Raw genomic sequence first — 20192 nt, forward strand, 5'->3', positions numbered from 1 at the left:
TATATACATACATACATATATATATAAAATAGGTGCAGCTTTAAACTTGTTCATTGTGCGTTTTCCAGGATCCCTGTCTATTCATAATATATGACGTGTTTTATGTTTTCATTTTGATGTTGCAGAGATGAACTTCCTGTCTGGTTCCTTACTGCTTCTAGTTTGACAGACAGCAGCTCAGCTGTGTAGCATGGCTCAATGAGGAGGGAGAGGTGAGGAATCTAGGCTCACACCCACTTCCCCTCCAGGGTTAACCTCCCCAGCAAGGAACACATGTAGCATTCATGTCTTAAGAAAAAATGATCACACTATTCTGTTGTTATTTGGAGGTAAAAATAACCACAGCGCTGAACACTTTCAGAGGAAATTTAACACACCACAACAAATAAAAGCTTGGTTTCAGTTCATGTAGATCCTTCTTCTGTAATAATAAATGTAACAGCAAAAATATTTTCATCACTGCTGATGCTATGAAAAATGTATCTTTATTTATTTTTTTTTATATAAATTAGCCTCCATGTTTTGAAAGAGCAGTATTGCGTATTTTTAAATTGCAGATTTTATTTCATTTATCCTTGTGTTATGCATTGGCCTTTTCTTAGAAAATAATATTTAGATGCATTTAACTCACTAAATTAATTACATCTTTAGTACGTTTTGCATCTGTGTTAATTATTATTTATGGATTCAGTTTGAGATCAATGAAATATTTAAAGAAACACAAATGCCACACAACTCTTTCTTTGCAATTTATTGCTTATATAAACTTATTGTCTCTAAACAATTTTTGGTAAAAATAAAATCTATCAATAATCATCATAAATAAAATCATCACAATGACTTTTACATGACATTATATTGCACAATTATAAGCCTTGACAAGAATCACAGAACACAAGTGTTGTTGCTCAGGTTGTGTGTAGAAGGAATGTTCAGAGGTCCGTGGGCAGTGACACACACTGGCCGCCCACGCAGGGCGACAAATTCTGAACTTCAGTCGTCTTTCCGTCGCGTTTCATCGAGATCCAGCGATCGTCTGCTCTAGAATTTAATATCCCAACAATCAGGTAGTTTACTAGACTGCCACGACTTACATGATTTCATTTCAGTTTGTTCTAGTACAGATCTGAGATTTCACTGCTACTGAAACAAAAGAAAAAAAAAATAAACTACTTTTTTTTTTTTTTTTTTTTTTTTAAACATGAAGTCAGAAACACCATTTGTTCTTTTGTGAATGTGGACGTCTTTGTAATACACATGTTTTTCAGTCTGGTTAGACTGCTGTCTGGATAGGAAGAAGTCAAACTCCCAGGTGGTTTCTCCCTGTTCAGACAGACTGGTTTAGATCTGCACCACAACAAAGTCAAGCACCGGCCCCTTTAGAGCCCAGCGTCCGCTCAGCTTTTTCATCGTTTCACAAGAACAGAATCAGCGTGTGTCTCAGCCTCGACCAACACAGCCGCTTTCTGTCTGAGGTTTAACCGGAAGGCCCTCTCTCTGTCTAGCTTGGCAGTTTTTTTGATTGGTCAGCTATAGAAGAGCCTAACAGGTGAACGAGCGGAGCCTCAGTTTCATCTGAACACCGCGCGTGTGTGTGTGTGGGTCATTTTTTATGTGTGCGTGTTCAGATGCTGTCCACCTCCGCCCTGAGTTCAGGACACAGTTCCTTGAGTAACATTTCCATCAACACCTACATAAGGAAGTGAGACAAAATCGTTAGGTTTGCGGCTGTAGCTACATGATGTGGGTTTGTGACAAAGATGATGTTTGTCGTTCTTACGTAGAGAAGATGTTTGTTGGCACTAGCCTCCTGTAAAGCATTGAAGATCTTGATGATTCCATAGCGGGCGTTCTGCTGGCCGACTAGATTTGCTAGTGCATCTGATGATGGAAAAAAAAATAAAAATCACAGCAGGTAATAGGGATGTAATAGGACAAATAACTGAACCAGGTCAAGTTTAATATCCACGTGTTGCTACCTGGAATATTGTCAAGTAGCTTCTGCTGTGCCCTCTCCTTAGTCTCGCTGCGTTCAGCGTCCGTTCGGACTTTCACGTGCGGCGCCAACTTTCCATTGGGCCAGAAAGTTTCTCTGAACACGCCGATGTAGCCCACCAACATCTGTTCACAGACAATCCAGTTTACAGTGTCCCGGATCTGTCTAAAACACAGATAGAGGAGAATGTTTAGGATTCATTTAACATGCTAAAAAAGCACAGTGCTAGCACGCTATCGTTAGTGACTAATTAGTTCAGATGGGTAGATTAGCATGTTACCAGGCCAAGCAGCACTAAAGTTCATCGGATTACAGCTAAGTATTTAGCAAAGAAATCGACCTGATGCTGGCACTAAATAAAAAAAGACACTTGCAACCTCTCTGTGAGTCAGACATGAATGTGCTTACCCCTCCAATATTTGTTGGAAATATTTTGCTCACAACAACACATGGCAGCTCAACCCATTTGGACTCATATTCTGGGCACCAGAGACTAGTAGAAAATGTTAATCTAATCCGCCCAATGGTTGTAGCAATATTACATTCAGGGACCAAAGTAGGAAGCAGATATTAAGACCTCGCTATTCTGTACAGAACATGATACATGGGACAATACTGCCAGAGCTAAATGAACATGTGTGTAGAGATATAAGGTGTAAGGTAGAGCCACATAGCTGGAGACGGATGTGCCAACCAGGAATTTAAAGAGCTTTTTATGACACCCAGTATAATGTTGCTGTTGGATGTGAGGCTTCTGACGCAGTGTGTGTTACACATGTTGTTATTCATCCAAAACTGACACCACTTGAATGACAATTCAACTAGAATTCCAACTCACTACTACTTACTTGTTGATAGTTCGTCCAAATGTCACCTGGACTAGTGCAATTAGAGTCTTCCTCACCCACTTAAACACTGCGCAGGAAGACAGACAGACAGACAGACGGAAGGAAACTGATCAGATTCTTTCTTTTAGACGGAGTCAGTACTCAGGATTTTGTCAGTGTGCTGCTCACTTCCTCTGAGTTCAAAGATCTCTCCTATGAGCATGAAGCAAGGTTCGGCCAGAGCGTCCTTCCGCCCGTCGACTTCATCGCCGTAGTCTGAGAGGTCGCTGTCATCGTCACCGTCCTCCTACGAGCAGCAATTACACACCGCAATGCAAATGACGATGCAAACCCACTACAGCGGTCAATAATTTAGTGCAGCTTTGAGTGCACTTTAAGCGTGTACCTCAGTGTGGGAGAAGAAATCTCCAGGTAACCTCTCCAGGAAGGAGGCGAGAGAGAAAGACGACTTCTTTTGAATTGACATCACCTTCAAACATTAAAAAAAAATGTATTATTATTATTATTATAAAATGCACAACACACAATAGACGACCTAATCAGGAAACATTCAATTATCGCTGTTAATCATCAACGTATACATCTCCTGGTGTTATTGATCTAATGAGTGTTCATTACAGGAACAGTGCAGTGACTGCACTCTATCCTTGAAGCCGTGAACATGGGTAATGGAGCCAATAAAAGACATAGCTGGTGTCAAATGAAGCTAAAATCTGGTCTATGCAACTCATGTGAATCCTATCAGAGTCTGGAACCACAAAATTTGGATTTCTTATAGGATGTATTCAGGCTGATACAGAGAAAAATAAACAACTCTGCACACAGTTGGGTAGTCTTAAAACAATCAGAGCCATTTTGTTTAAATTCAAACAGAACGACACCAGACCAACCTTTTCCCACAACTTTGGTCTGTCTTATACTCAACTCCCAAATCGAGCAAACAAACAAGGCTCATCATTGTTCATTATAGTGTTCATTATAATAAATGAATTAAAGGGAGAATAAAAGCATAAGACGTTAGCTTTGAGGAGGAGTATCCGCGCTTTAATTAAAATTCAACATTGGATTATTTATTTGCAGTCTTCTTAAAAATTGACTGTAGAGGAAAAGACATCTGGTTACCTTGAGGTACTCTGGAGATGGACTGAGGAACGCATAGAGAGCCTCTGACTGGCACAATCGCTCATCTGACAGCAGACGCTGCAACACACACACACACACAAAGTTGAGGCCGTCATCAAAAGGTGTGATGATGCACCAGAGGGAGGCAGTGTAAGCACGGATTTGAGTACTGTTTTTTTTTTTTTAGGGTTGCGCCATACAAGGTACTTTTGCAGTTACTGAGAAGTAGCTGGAGGAGAAAAGTGCAGAGTCTGAAAATATAGAAATCAGCTACAGCATTAACAGATATGTAGCAGATAAATGCTACACAGATAAATGGTAAAATAACTCTAAAGGTAAACAGCTAAAAGTAAAGAGTGGATTAAAGGTTTCAGTAATAATAGGCCAACTGAAACTAGCCTGAAGACAGTGCAGCTGTATAAAAATGATCAGTCCCATGATCATATGCTCTGTTAAATAACCGTCGAATGAGTTCATCTGAAGGAGCTGTGGGCTTACGTCAGGCAAAATATTCTGAATCACTGCCCTCGAGTTACGTTCAAGTGATCAAGTGTTTACTTGAAGATAAGAAGAGAAGAATTTTTGTAAAACTATTACAACACACAGTATTATGGTTTATTTGACTGGTAGTGCTTGTTTTTTGTTTTGTTTTTGTTTACCTGAAGAAAGGCATTGAGCTGTGTTTTGCTCTTGTCTAGGAACTTCTGGTCAATGGATTTGAAGGGAAGTTTACTGAGTGATGGCAACTGGAGTTTCTTCAATGACGGAAAGCACTGGGGAGAAGAGGCAGGCAGTTTAAAAGGAGATTTCACAGCAGCAGGAGGCCATGTTTGCAAATGCAGTATCTCGTTGGCCATTTGTTTTTGCAGATACTGTATATTTAATGCTACTGGTCCATTGTGAAGCAGGCAGCTCTCCAGATTTCACTGCCATTAGACTGAATCTAAATCATTGAAAGGTTTGGAAATTCTTCAAACTGGCTCCAGTCGTTGCTTTTGGAGATGCGCATTCAATCCGTGATCAAATCAAAAACAGTTTTTCCCAGAGCGGAGCTGTAGAGGGAACATCCTTCATGATGCTGCAGGGACACACTAATTTACCCACATGTGGAGGAGAAGTGAAGCATTAAAACAGCAGGCCATTAGTTAGACTTTTCTCAGCTTGTGGTAATTCAGCACAATCATGCGAACTGATGCACGAGAGAGAAAACGTCCCTGCGTGCGCAGGTTTGGCGTCGATCTAAGTGGCGCTACCTCAGTAAGTTTGCGGTGCAACATCTGGAACTCAGTGAGTTTCCTCTGGACGCTCCAGCGGCTGTGGGTTGATTCTTCTCCTTCTAGCAGACTAACGCACACACTGTAACAAGCTACAGTCTCACCGCCCTCCTCCGTGGCCTGAAACACACACACACACACACACATTCACAGGGAAAGATACAAGTGACTCTACATGAGCTGTGTGTCTGCACAGTGGGTTGTATTTGCTTTTTTTCACCTCATGTTAGCCAGCTATCAATTTTTAATAACACGAGCAGAATGTGCCTTTTGTTCCGACAAATGAACTCCTGTTACCTCTGCAGTGGTGATAGTTGCCCTCCAGTGGCCCAGGTTTTCACACCACCAGTCAGTCCTCGTGATGTGTTGCTGAAGTTCACTGTGCTCTCTCTCCATGGCTCCTATTTCTTCCTTTAGTTTGCTCACTATCTGGAAGCACAAACACAAGAGATTGCTTTTTTAAATCAGCATGCAAATCATATTTAAAGAAACATGATCAGATTCCAGCTCTTGGATTCGAGAAACGTCTTCATTCACAGTGTTGTGGATATTCTATATATACATATATATATATATATATATATATATGATTCAAGCTAATCAGATGCGTCACATTTCAGCGTAGCCACAGAGTCAACGTGATAATATGGTTTCACTAACTATTGCAGTTATCTGTTTTTAGCACATGTGCTTTTCTGTTTTTACCTTTTTGTCTGGTTTGGGTGCGTTCTGGATGGAGCCCAGTGCCTGGCGCTTGTACTCCAGTTTGTCGTAGAGCTGGCGTAGCTTAGTAGCAGCATAGCTGGCTTGCTCGTTGATTCCTTTGGTTCCTTCATCACCCACCTCTTCTCCTGCCTCTAGACCATGGCACTACAAACAGAGGAACACCGACGTAAATAAAATAAAATAAAATAAAGACAAACGTGTGCTCCTCATATCAGTCTGTGTGTCTGACCCCTTCCTCCTTCTCCTCTGTGCTACACGGTGACTGGCTGTGCTGTTCATCTCGTCTGATCAGTCTATCGTAGAGGTCGGAAACCAGGAAGGAGGGGTAATAACGCTCTCTCATCGTCTCAGCCACCTGGAGGATGTTTGAGAGGAAAAGAAACGCTTTACGTTCACCGCAGAACATCTCGACACTCTGAACTGTGAGGATAAAACTGTGCGTATTGATTTACCTGTTCTTGTATTCGAACAAAGACCTGCGTCCCTCTGTTCCCCACCAGACTCTGCTGGATCTCCTTGAGAAGAAACTTCTCCACTGGGATCTCTCTGCTCTCCACAAAGAACTTCTGGTAGATTTCTCCAACGATTTGGGGCACCTCGTTCTAACAAACACACATTAACAAACGAATGAGAACCCACTTGTTTAATTTTGCCACTACCTTTCTGCACCATACCCATCATTCAACTGTGCAAAAACATTTTACCGGCAATGTAGTGGTCCATAATACATATAAACAAGGCAAACTCAGTGCAATTTACGTTTATTTGTTGTCATGCAGTTGTAAAACATCTAAATACTATATACTGACAACTCTAACAGGAGTTCTTGAGCAACCGTAAACACTGGGCAGCCCAGAAGTATGTTTAAACATAATAATGTGCTTAAACCTCTAGCTTTTAAAGTGGTAGCGCTGTGCTAAACCCCCTGGAATGTGTTTTCATGTTACCTTGTTGGCAGTTTTCAGCGTTTCCACCAGTTCCCAGAAGCTTATCAGAGCTCTCTTATCGACTCTCTCCATGTAAACCCTGAAATGCTCCCTGTAACCCGGATTACACATGATGTCATCAAACTGGAGGATCTGCACGGGGAGAGGAGAACACATCATGAGGCCGCCTGGAGCACATTATCACCCAAATAATCCCTCAAACAAAGTCATGTAAGTGCATCACGGTGGTCCTACCTTCTGACTCTGAGGCTCGTCGCTGTCATCAGTTCCCCCTTCCTCACTGTTCTCATAGTTTGGCCCACCGAGCAGGCGGATCCGTTTCTCACATTGTTTCTTAGCAACAGTCAGCTGATTGATATATCGTTTCATATCTCTGGCTCTCAGCAAGTCTGCCTTCATTGCTGCCGACTCTTTACCTTTTCGCTCTGAGAAAGAGAGAGAGAACGATGTGGGAAAGTTTAAGCAAGGCCTCGTCACAGATCGGTACACAAGAATGTTGTCAACGCCGATCAAGATCAAGAACGAGCCTGATGTTGTGAATTCATACTTCTAGCCAAGCATATCAGTTAGTGAAAACAAACCCTTCAATACTACACACAAACAGCATTACATGAAAGAAGCCAAATATTCTTACATTCAATCAAATCATCTTGTATTAATAAAACAAATATGCCAATGGGTTAAGCTTAAAATAAGCACAAAGATCTTGTCTCTGAACAAAATATAAAATGTATTTCTGTGGTACAAGGATTTTCTGTTTTCTTGAAATTCACATGTTGTTGATTGTTTTATATACGTGATTGTAGTTCAACACTCCTGATTTTATTTTTATGTTTTATGTTATTTACTTCATATTACATACTGATTCTATTTCTGAGTAGGAATGACTGACAAGGTGACTAAGACGTGCGTTTTCTCTTAAACTGGTTCACATGAGCCAACCGAACTGTAACTAATCAGAAATTTGCAAAGCTGATGACCAGAAAATCAATGTAGAACACTTAACAGTGAGGAAATGGCCATAGTTTAAAAGATAAACATGGAGAAGAAAGCAGTCAAGCGTAACCATGGGTGGAAGCACTCTTATGTCTTTTATGTCTGGCTGTTTTTTAAAACAGTAGCAACATGGCTCTAAGGTTTACTGGAAGCCTCGCCATGGGATTTTAACATTCAGGGTCCCCAGAGGATAAATCCAGACGTCTGGTGATATCATAACTAATCTTCTTCTGCCATTAACACTATGATATTTTCGACTTTTAGTGACACGTACTGTCATCTGTAAGATGGACTGCTATTATGATTTGTTCTGACAGTCACTGTGCCCAGACTATTAAATAAAGTCATTCACCACCCCCTCCTATCACAGCACATCTCCTTGATGGATGGATGGATGGATGGATGGATGGATGGATCCTCTAGTATCGTCAACATGTCAAAAATGTAATTGGCCAATATATTCTTTGTGACTAAACACCTGCATGTTATTGTGGAAATATCTCATCACATGTCACATTCGGTCCTAAGAACAGCTTCACAGCCTTCTGGCCGCTCTGAACCTTGACTTCCAGGTTCAGTTTTCATTATCAGCGTTTTATCTTACTTTGACACGAGGATGAACTCAGTGTCGACACGCTGTGTAACCTATGACTGACACACATTTTTCCCTCTGGCTCTCATCAAGGAACACATAGAGCTGATGCAACAACAATAAGAACCATGGAGAAGTGTCCTCCAGTATTTAGATGCTTCACAAACTATTACAAACAGATAATCAATTTAGATGCTCGCATTTTCCACTGTTGTGAATAATCCCGTTTTGTGGTAAATGCATGCGGAGAAATGTTTTGTTGTCGTTACCTTTCTGCTTCTTGAGCTGAGGCAGGCTGCTGATTGTGGTGGCATGAATTATCTCTACCACTATTTGATACCTATAAAGAGATGGAAAAGAGGAAAGACATGAATTAAACTGTCTCTGATGAATAAACTGAATAAACTAAATACTGACAGAAATGTCACAGTGGTAAAAATATTCAATGCGCCATATTTGTGTAGCACCCACAATAAAAAGCAGTCCATTAAAAAGGAAAAACTGAGCTCGTCTCCACAGGACTACTATTATATATCAGCAGCAAGTCAGTACTAAGCCATTATTTCTTCCACTAACGAGAAAATGTGGCGGCATTATGTGAACCCCGCATTTAGATCTATTACATCGCTGCAGAGACCAGTCTGTTCCTATGGTAACCCCCCGGTAGCAAACAGATTAGCGGTGAACGCCGACTGGTTAACGTGTTTGTATACAGTGCGGTCCATTTTCCGGGAAGTCTCTGTAGCTACGAGGCAGCCTCGGTTTAATGAGGCCAGGTATGTGTCGTTCGTGCGCTGCTTTCGTGCCTGAGTTGTTTGAGGAAATTGACATCAGCAGAAGTTGATATTAGTTTGATGAAGTCTTCATAGGAGGCAGCGTAGGTGTAGGCTTTCTTCTGCTGCTCAGCCTGCTGCTCCCTCTGCTCCAGCTGAGACAACAACATCCTGTTGATGGAGTCTGGGTCGCTCAGCACCTCTACCAAAGGCTTCAGCACTGGAACGCACAGACACACAAAGACATAAAAAACGTATGTATAGAAATGTAACAAACTGAACGAATGGTCATGTTTGTATATGGGACCACTTACACCGATCAGCCACAATATTATGACCACTGACAGGACAAGTTAATAAGATTGAACATCTTGAGGTAATTCAGTGTTCTGATGTGGATGTTACTTAGACATGTACCACCCATCTAGACCAAACCAGGCACCCCCACCCCATAGAAATGACACTCCTTGATGAGGTACACTCACAAAAACAGTTTAGGAACTCAAAACAACAACAACAACAACAACAAAAAACCCATGAAGAACAGAGCAAGGTGTTGACCTGGTTTCCAAATTCACAAACAGATCAAGTATCTGTGGGATGGTCCACAGAGGCCCCTCCCCTCAACCTATAGGACCCAACAGCCCCCACTAACGGCATCCTGTTACCAGACACCACAGGACACAGTGAGAAGGTCCATATCCAGTCTCTGATGAGTCACAACTGTTCGGAGGCACAAGGGAGACCTAAACAACATTAGACAGGCGGTCATAATGTTCTGCCTGATCGGTGTGTATCAAACTCTGGTACATTACAAAGTGAAAAACATAAGGTATATATACTTATATAAGGTTGACTGTGTATATTTCTTAGTTGAAATGGACACTTTTGACTGTGACAGTCATTAAGTAACACACATAATTAACAATCACACTAAAGGGGATTTATTATTAACTTACTAAAGTATTTAGAGTGAAACATTTATGGAAAACACAGCCCTAGAGACAGAATGGCAAGATAATGCACTTCTTCTGCCAAGTTATGCAACACAAACACTGGCAACACTAGAGGGTATCTCAGGTCTTAATGAGCTAATGCTCTGCCTCCTTGAGAATTAAACTCAATAATAGTTAACCTGAAAAGCATAATTGAAAGCGCGTATCAGCAGGAACTGGCGGTCGGATTTTCCGTCTTCCAGCCGACAGGTTAGAGACTGAACGGCAGCGTGTGCTGTTGTGCACCCTCGATAATTTAACAGCATATGTCATCCCCATGTTTTTGTTGATTTAGCGATTGCATGCGGAGGCGTGTGTTTTTCAAACAGTGTCAGGCAGCTGTTCTTTACGACTGCATCTTAATCAAAGATCTCGGGGGGTGATTTATAACGTTCGCTGGAACATTGCTAGCCTTTGGGCTGTACCGTTTCCTTAAAATTAAATATTCACATTAATTACAGACTGCAGATGTCAGAGCATAAAGTGAAGGCAAATTTATTCAAAGTGAATAAGTATTTGGTCCACATAAATCGCACAACTATGGCTGATTATAGTGTAGTTACTGTATCATAAATACGACATTAAAAATACGTTGTGTTGTTATCTGTGTCAACTACACATAGCAGTAATGTGCTTGTGTTACATATATATATATTATATGTTTTACATATAATATATATATATATATATATTATATGTTTTACATAATATATATATATATATATATACACACATATATATATATGAAACAGAGGATTAATCTGCACAACACTGTGACTGAGAGACTTAAATGAAGAGCTCACGTCATTAGTGCTTTTCTGCTGCCATGCCTTCAATGAATAACGGCTTAATGTGCTAAGAAAAGTTTGATTAAACTTGAATGCCATTCATTTCCTCCTAGGCTTTAATTTCCCACTTGGAGTGAAAATTTATCAGTATTGTATAAGAAAGTAATCCATCACTAATGACACCAATGCCACAAGCTGAAAATGGGATGAATGTACTGCGCAACCTTTGTAAAATAGTAAAACTAAAAATAAAGATTTCAATGTTCTGAGGCAGCTCTACTTTTAATACAAACAATCCCTCAGAGAATAAAAATGTACCAGTTCATCATAACTGATTCAATAAAAGCAAAGTAAGCTTTGATCATTCGAACAGAGCGAAAACAAAGTGTGTGTGACCTCAGCGTCTGTGATCACCGGCTGACGCAAACGCCGACAGTCTGCCGCGCAGTGCAGACACACACACGGTACCTTTAGTTGTGATGACTTCTGTGAGGCAGCAGCGTAGTGTATGTGACTTGGCATCCTTCTGCGGCAGCAGACATAGCAGCAGTATCCTGGCTACGCACCGGAGAAAGGCCAGCTCCGAGTCTGGGCTGACTAAACAGGGATGGAGAGGAAACGGCCGGGCGCATTCTTCTGGTCTGAATGCACAAACGAAAAAAGACAGCGAGACATAAACGGAAAGCGACAGAGATGCTTTGGAGACTAACTCTATCAGAGCTAGATGTCTGTTCGTATTAAGAGACACAGCCTCACAGACATAACTAACAATGGCATCGTTATTCATACTTCTTTGCTTCTGAAATGCGACGGAAGACACACCGCTGCTACGTTGTTCCTGAATATTGAAGATGAGGGAGGCCAGACATCTCTGCAGTGTGATCAAATCAAGTCTCGCTTGACTTACCAAGATAATAAAACCAGATGATGTGTGAATCATCTGCTGTCTGCTCTTTCTATGAGTGTGTGTGTGTGTCCAATGCTGAAGGATTTTAAAGCAATTTACTCTGCACTGTACAGCAGTAATTTCACCCTCTCTGTGCACATGAAATTATAGAGCTAGGTACGGACGCTGTTGGGTAGAGAAATCTTTTCAGGAACAAATCACAAATGGAAAATATTTCCTGATAATAATAATAATAATAAAAAAAAAACTGTGAGTCATACTAGGGCTGGGTGGTATGACCAAAAATGCATATTACGGTATTTTTCTAAATTCTGATGGTATCATGGTATGTGAAAGTATTTTTTTTCACGCATAATCACGTGAACATTTAGGAATTAATGCAGTAGACAGACTAAGGATGGACTATTTTACTGTGATGATGAGTAAATATTGTAGAATAACCTCACACTAGTAACTAGTAACGGGTTTGCATGGCCCCGTGTTAGCACTGCCGGGACATTTACAGCTCGTAGATGAAAAGAAAAAAAAAAAAAACAAATTCTAAAAAAAGAATTAAATGTTATCAAGATGAAATGAAGAAACGGGTACAATTAAGGCTTAATTTATTTTGACATATTTATTCATATTTAAATTGTTATGTCTGTAATGTCAATACCAGCGCAACCGGCTACCGATGTAATTGTAGTGCAATAATTTTTTTTCTCATTCATAAAAAGCTAAAGTTGGGGACATTTTTGGGGACATGTTTAGCCGGGGACAGGTCATCCAAAACGAGGACTGTGACCAGAAATCGGGGACGTCTGGTCACCCTAAAAAAAAAAAACCCCAAACAGCCAACATGGCACCTTTTTTTTTGGCACAAGACTTCTCGTTCTGCTGTATTGTTTTTCAGACCTTTCCATCTTCACCATGCATATTTAGAAATGCTACATTGGAAATGGTCCGGTCTGAAACAGTGTCTTGCGGTGCAGCATTCCTAACGTTGTGTAATCAGATATGGAAAAAAAGATAATGGAGAAAAAAAAACGGTATTTGGTCTGAACCAGGATACTGCCCAGCCCTAAATCACACCTCTGCGCAAAGAAACAAGCTCTAGTGAAAGGCTTATGATTACAACATCACAATACAGTGTTACATGATGGATTTGATGAGGAATATGGTGGGAGAACAAAGCTAATGCAGCTTCATCTAGTCACAATCACACACGTGCGTTGTGGTGTACCTTGCAGACGCAGCCTTGAGGTCAGTGAAATGTGTGTGTAGGATCCGAATGCTGTCGTAACACACCACGTTGACGAGGTCTATGTCAGCGAGCCTGGACCTCAGCTGCCCAATCATCTGCCACCAGTCCTCAGACAGCATGGAGTACAACTGGCCCTTGTCGCGGCTCAAAGGAACATACCAGGACAGGATGTAGTCTCTGTAGGCGTAGTCGAACACTGCGGAGAGGCAAAGAGACAACTGGTCGATAAGATTTTTTTTTTGGCAGGAGCTGAATCCCACAGTGATAGAAGGCTGCAGCAAAGAAAAAAGAGCAGATGCAGTCAGTGTTATTTCAGTAGTTTAGTGCAACAATACCATCTGTTATGTCATCTGCTACTAGATGGCTTTTTAGGTTCCTAACCTCCGAAACGAGAAGTGCCGCTGCAGCTCTGTTTTCTACACTCAGCTGAACAACTGAATGACAAAATGACCGCAATGAGTTTCATTTCTCCAAAACACAGGTGCAGACGAGGGAAAGCTGAAGGATACTCGAGTCCTTTGTTCATTTTTACTTTCTGTACCCATTTTTCTGCTCAGGGTCGTCGCAACCACTGAAAACCTTGTACTGTTCGCTCTGAATGTGGTAAAGTCAATGGCCAATCACAGGGCCGATGGTTAGAGGAGTTAATTACAGGCAGACTGTAAGTGGAAACCTGGAAAAAAATTAATATGATCGACTAATGGAGAACGCACACTTATACTGAATAGAATTTACAAGTCCACCACAAGTTAGTTAGTTAGTTCTGCTGATATTGAGCTTCAGGATATTGTTGTTGCACAATGCGAGGAAGCTCTTACTTAATAAATTAATTAATTAGTAAAATACAGTGCATGGTTCTTACTGGAATTGTACGTCAATATAATGACAAAATACATTTCACCCAAAGTCTGAGCAGACGTCAATATAAATGGCAACACAAGCCTTGCTTCAAGCATTTTTGACTTATTATTACATCACATAATCCTTTAATTCATCCCACAGTGGGGTAAATAAAAATAGCTCCGCAATGAACTGACCCAGAGGAATTAGCACTGACATGAAGATTCATCTCTGGATTTAACAACGAGAGAAAAAGGGGCCTGCTACGTGACAGCATTTGATCTCAATACTTGCTGAGTTTGAGGTTCACGTATTTAAAGAATATTGTTCTATTTCTGCCTGGATTCAAAGGTTTAACAAGCAGACTGCACCTGGTTGGTGGTTTCCTAGCAGTGCGCACTTGTGCATTTAAAGTTGAAACATAGCGAATGGTTAGAAATGACAACCTTTCCTAAAAATGTTAATTCACTCAGAAGAGACGCAAACACATGCAGAAATGTGACTGTGCGATTTGGTTGGGTTTGGCAAGGCAAAGTTTCCAGCTTAAGGTTTGTGTTTTGGGTTTTTTAGAGTTCCTCGAAAACCCACACTAACAGAGAGAACACACAACTCCACGCAGAAACACTCAGCTGCATATGAATAGGGGCTGTAGGGGCTAATCACTGTGCCACCATGATGCCCTGAAAGCATGAGGGGATAGCGAGATAATAGACAGAGGGTGAAGCTGGATTCACACTTATGTCAATCCAGCTCCAGAAACAGTTTTTCATCTTTTGCTCCTACTCTTCTCCTTCTTCTGCATTTCTTTATTCTGCTGCTGCCGCTGTTTATTGTCCAGTATTTGAAAAATTTTGTCCTAATTTGTCCATTCACTTCCTCCATTTCGTTCTGATCGCCCTAGTACTTGTTTGCAACTCTTTTGTCCTTCAGTTCTTCCTTCCTTCCTTCCTCCTCCTCCGTCTATAACAAAGTATTCATGGTGGGTCCTCAGGAGAAATGCATTCTTCAAAGAGCAATAAAGAAAGCAATTTCCTTCATAGGTAATAACAAAGAAGAGAGCAGCCATTTCGTTGGACTGGCACAGTGAACACTGCGTTGGTGAAATGTTACCCCCACCCCACCCGTGAAAATATTGGCCCCATTACGGAGCACTGGAAATTGTAAGACAGCGAAACAGTTCATCTTTAAAGAACATTAACACTGACTGCACACCAATGTCACTAGTTCGGTCTTGCTTTGAAGGACAGCATGTGGTACTTCTGACCCTTTGAATCCTGACTTGGGAAGATTTTCAATAAAGATGTGGATGAACTCAAGGCGTCCTTTTTGATCCCTTAAGTATGTGAAGCCTCCTGCAGCCTTTGATGTGTACACACTTTAAAAACGTCTACTTCTTTCATGAATAACTGAGTTAACCGGCTTATACTAATCAGAAATGCTATCAAGGCAGATACATCGTGTGGTATATGTCCTTTTCTACATCGCAGGTTTTTGTAGGATAATCTGAGCCTTGTTTCGTTTCCTTAAAAGCCTGTAGTAGTGAAATGTGTTCTCATGAGTCTCATAACTGACTGGTGTGTGGCCTTCAGTCACCGTGGGTCTAAACACAATTAAGGATTTAGAAAACGGATGAAGTGCTCCTCAAGGACGGTGGAAAGGCTAGTGTGCTGACACGAGAAAAATCTTGCACAAGTTACTTCTCTAAATTTCCACTGAACTTGACCTGCATATCTATGACTAAGATTTACAGTGAAAACCAGGAATAAAATAACAGACACAGTTAAACGGGATTCTAGGCGGCTTTGTATTTGTTTTAATATGATATTCTGAGCTGCAACAAGCAGCTATAATGACTCTCGGCTCAAAGATCTGAGCAGAAACACTGACATATCGAATCATGAGCGCGCAGCAGGTCTGACTGAGAACCTAATAATGTCATCATGAACGCGTGTCACAGTACGACCAAAGGATCTTTTCATAACATGTGAGAGCATGTGCAAACACTTCCACGGTGTAAATCCTGGGGCCATCTGTTACTTGGCAGACACACGAACTGATCCAGGGTCTGTGCATCATGTCTGGGTGTGAGTGTCACTTGAGAAGGCCCTTCTATTGGTCTAATGGGGATCTGTGGCAGGTCATGGTAAGTTACTGCAACAGAGCTCCATCAGTCAGCAATTTAAAAACAAAAATTAAATTAATTAATTAAAAAAAAAAAAAGAAAAATATTCAATGAATGAAGTGGACACTTTTGAATCTGTGTAAATGTAGATTTGTTGGTGTGAAATCACTACTATTCCCTAGAACTCTTCAGTACCAAAAATTTCACATCATGAAATATAATAATTTTAATTCACATATTTATATACTTGTAATTTCATCAACAAAAGAAAGTGACCAAAAGGTAATGTTACAAATATTCTGATATGATGACTTATTTTCAAACTATATATCGTTATGCACATTGACAATTGTATATTATGTATTCTTGGTATACTGACTATTATGTATTTTGTCATTTTGTTTTGCATTATTATCGTTATGATTATGTATGCTGAATATTGTGTTAAGACTTCATGAGCTTAGCTGCAACTAAAATTTATGCACATATTTCATGCTACATGGCACCAAAAATACATTACAACATTTTTTAGGGCACAGAGGAATTTCAGAGGCTGTTACATAATTTATAATTAGAATGAAAAATTCACTCAAATAAATAAATAAAACGTCAGACGTGGATGCAGATGTAGCTTTAGTGACTCATTCAACTCTAAAAGTAATGATAATAAATGTTATGATGTGAGTAGAAAATGTAAAGATTTCTAAAGCATAAAGATCATATTTGACGGTCATGTGCCCCAGTTTAAGTATCCTGATTGGCTGATAGATAATGTTTTTCAGGTTTGCTCCATAAAGAACAGGGTATGTTTTTTGTATTATTTTTATGTCGGCACACTTTCACACATTAATCTAAACCAACAATTCCTAATGCGTTTACATCAATTTAAAGTAAATGGTGATTCATTACCTTCCTTCAGGGCTTTGTCCACATTATGTGACACCACCACCCTTCTGCTCTGGCTCGACTCCTGAACTGGCACCACGAAACGGCCCTGTAAAACAACACGCGCATCAGATCACTCGTCTTAAACAGCAGAGGAGGACGACATAAAAACACCAAAGAGAAGACGAGAGAAATGTGGATCTAATGAGCCTAAACTCCTGCGCAAACAAGGCAACCCGAATTTGTCATAGCTCAAGCAACATGTCAACCAGACTAACGCAATATTCCTCCACTGTCAACATCAATAAATCATCAGCAGACAAACAACACAGCTGAGAGGCGGCCGGCCGCTGGGCTGCGGCTGCCCGCTCGGGCAAACCGGCCAGTTACAAGAGTAAGAACCACTTCCCTTGAAGAACAGATTGCCATCTTTGTGTGTGAGTATGTGTGTGTGTGTGGTGAGTGAGTCTAAATCCAGGAGCATAACTCATCCATTATACAACAGCACAGAGAGGATGGGGAGCACAAAGGGAGTAGAAATACAACGACTGAAAGGAAAATAATGAGGGGTGTGAAACGTTTGAGAGGAGCAAAGACAGATACCAAAATTGAAACTAGGATGTGGTTCACTAGATATTAATTTAGATACAAGTGGAAAGCAGTACTATAATGTACTTCTGACACTGATGCTGCTGTTGTTTATTCTGTTTTAACTTGTGCAATAAATTTTTACAACTGCTGTCTGTCTGTCTTCAACAGTAAAACATATTTTTGCATTTCTTATTATATTTTATTATATATTTCCACTATTTTTAGTATTTGGTATTTCAACTCTCTTGTAAATGGGACTCTTTTGCACTATTTTGTATCTACTTTGTGTCTGCATTGAAGAGGAGAAGCTCTCCAATCTCATTTTACACTGTATAAATACAATAAAGGACAATAAAGGCTCGCTAAGAGTCTGCAGCGTCTGTTCAGTCGAAAAGGAGAGACCGAACGATGCTGTCTCTCAGGCAGAGCAGCCTGTCTTTAGTGACCTTCATATCTCTAAGTTTGTTTTGCACTTGTTTTTCCTACCTCATCTTCTCATTTTTGTTTAACCACATTACAGCTTTGCGACAAAGTAGTCTGACATTAAAGAACCCCTAAAACTTTGACCCTAGAATCACCCCTGCGTGAGGTTATGATTCATTAATTTGCAGTGTTAAGGTTGATGTGCTTTATATTATTAAGAGGACCTGAATCAGAGTTTGAGTGTTACTCTGTGGATGATAATATGTGTGTGCACTGGCTGTGAGTAAAGAGCCAAAACAAAGGAGATGCCAGGGTCTTACCATGAGCTTGCTGAAGAACTCCGGCCGTGCCGCTGACTGCCTCCTGCTCCTGTCAAAGCAGCTGACTTTGAGAGGACTCTTCCTGACCAGAAGCACGAAGCTCCCGGCCAGGAAGCACAGCAGCGCGAATGACACATATATGAACAGCTTCAAGAAGAAGGAGGTGAGAGACGGGCCTCCCCAGGTCAGCTGAAACACTACTGTCGCCACCACGCCCAGGCAGAAAGCCGGCACGAAGCGGAAAGAGGAGCCGATGGAGGAGGAGGAGGAGGTGGTGGCAGACATGGGCCCCTCTTCTTCTCCTCCTCCTCCTCCTCCTCCTCCTCCTCCGGTGCTGCTGCTACTCCCTCCAGCCAGGGGTGTAGTGGTAGTAGATGAGGGGGTGGGCATGCTGCGCCCCTACCATCCAGGCTGAAGCGCTTGTCCGCCGGTCTATAAGCCGAGTCCCAGTGCGTGAACTGTGGACACTCGTGTATACCCTCGACTACGACGCTGTCTCCAAGAGGAGGCATCCCCGCTCTGACATCTCCTCGCGGACCCACGGGCGCTACGGTTCCAAGGCTCCTGGCCCCGGGAGCTCGGTCATCCGCGCGGGGATACTCCAAGCACCACGGCACGGCACGGCACGGCACGGCACGGCACCGGGCTCGTCTTCGAACCGGTGACTGGACGCCCAGACAGCGGGGGGAGAGAAAGAGAGAGAGAGAGAGAGAGAGAAGAGAGGGACCCCGGGGTGATGTGATGGGGTGGGATGGATGGATGGATGGAGCAACAACCACCGTCACCTTGGAGACAAATAGGTGGAAGGGTAGCTTAGCGACTGTTGCTAACCAACCGGTGCTAGCAGGAAGCAAGGCTACACAGCAAGCATAAGTTACCGTTATTTTTGCTTTAAATAAAATAAAATAAACGAGGCTCGAACTACTGCCTCGTTTCGCTACCAAAGCAACTCAAATAACGACGCGCTCGCTCGAGTAACCAGTTCAACATCAGCTAACGTTAGCTTAACGTTACTCACCTATAGATATGGGGGAGAGAGAAAAAACAACACTATGTTCCCGCTCTCCTGCCTGTAAAAGAACGCACCGGAAGCCGTGTAACTGCGAATTAAAAGTGTCGAAAATGCGGCGACATAGCGTGCCGACTCCAGAATGATCGACAAGATCAAATAAAAAAAAAAACAACAAGTGTTGTTTTTTCCTTGAGCTCCAGCTGACTGACAAGCTCTCTGAACGGGAAGGGGCGTCAGCCAATCAGCGCAGGCGTTAACGACTGGCGTGCGCTTGTTTTATGCATCCGAGCAGTTATAACGGTCGGGGTTCTTTGCTCGGGAGTAACTGTGGGTGTAATGGGGGAAACACCGCCCAACGGGGCAGCCAGTTACGTCAATTAAACACCCCCCACCAGATAAAGGATCATGCCTGGTTTCTGTGGCGATAGAGTTGATGGCTTTCACAAAGGTCTATTGTGTGCGAATACAAACTATTTTTTTTTTGTTCAATGACAACAAATTATATTTTAGCCACATCCACCAGATTGACAAAGACACACAGACCTCCCATCTCCCCTCCATGCTGATTTACAGCTCTATTTTTATATATATAATTTATTTATTTTATTTTAGTCTATATTTTGTTTTTACATTTGCACTACTTAAGCCATGATACCGCCCAAAATTTCAGAATGTACTCACATAATGTCAATAAATCATTCTTGATACTTGATTTTACCAAATTTAGTCCTTGGCATCTGTTTTGCCAATATGCCAATAACATGCTGTTAATCTGCCCCAACATTTGGAGAG

General features: G+C 41.5%; 1 protein-coding gene across 2 annotated transcripts; it reads right to left on the bottom strand.

The window, feature by feature from the left end:
- Positions 1-736: 736 nt before the first annotated feature.
- Positions 737-19648, bottom strand: snx25 (sorting nexin 25). Of its 2 annotated transcripts, none has more exons than XM_047585490.1 (22): positions 19407-19648; positions 18389-19053; positions 17079-17163; positions 13187-13403; positions 11526-11698; positions 9308-9494; positions 8771-8841; positions 7148-7338; positions 6914-7045; positions 6419-6568; positions 6196-6321; positions 5946-6110; positions 5538-5669; positions 5220-5360; positions 4626-4739; positions 3967-4044; positions 3230-3313; positions 3013-3130; positions 2845-2911; positions 1980-2161; positions 1781-1881; positions 737-1690 (listed from the first exon to the last, which is right to left on the bottom strand). In XM_047585490.1, the coding sequence occupies exons 2-22, from the start codon at positions 18776-18778 to the stop codon at positions 1625-1627; spliced, it is 2970 nt and encodes a 989-aa protein (XP_047441446.1). In that variant the 5' UTR covers positions 18779-19053; positions 19407-19648; the 3' UTR covers positions 737-1624. The 2 variants fall into 2 exon arrangements, with proteins under 2 accessions (XP_047441446.1, XP_047441445.1); XM_047585489.1 differs by having other exon boundaries at positions 18389-19173.
- Positions 19649-20192: the final 544 nt, after the last annotated feature.

Source organism: Mugil cephalus, chromosome 5 (assembly GCF_022458985.1).
Source record: "Mugil cephalus isolate CIBA_MC_2020 chromosome 5, CIBA_Mcephalus_1.1, whole genome shotgun sequence".
In the NCBI taxonomy this organism is placed as follows: Eukaryota; Metazoa; Chordata; class Actinopteri; order Mugiliformes; family Mugilidae; genus Mugil; species Mugil cephalus.

Excerpts from the sequence above, each read along its gene's own strand:
- snx25 (XM_047585490.1), bottom strand. The coding sequence starts at position 18,778 with ATGCCCACCCCCTCATCTACTACCACTACACCCCTGGCTGGAGGGAGT. Across the intron at positions 8,842-9,307 it reads AATTTCCTCAAACAACTCAG|GTATCAAATAGTGGTAGAGA; the intron begins GCACGAAAGCAG and ends ATCTCTTTATAG. Across the intron at positions 4,740-5,219 it reads TGCACCGCAAACTTACTGAG|TGCTTTCCGTCATTGAAGAA; the intron begins GTAGCGCCACTT and ends TCTTCTCCCCAG.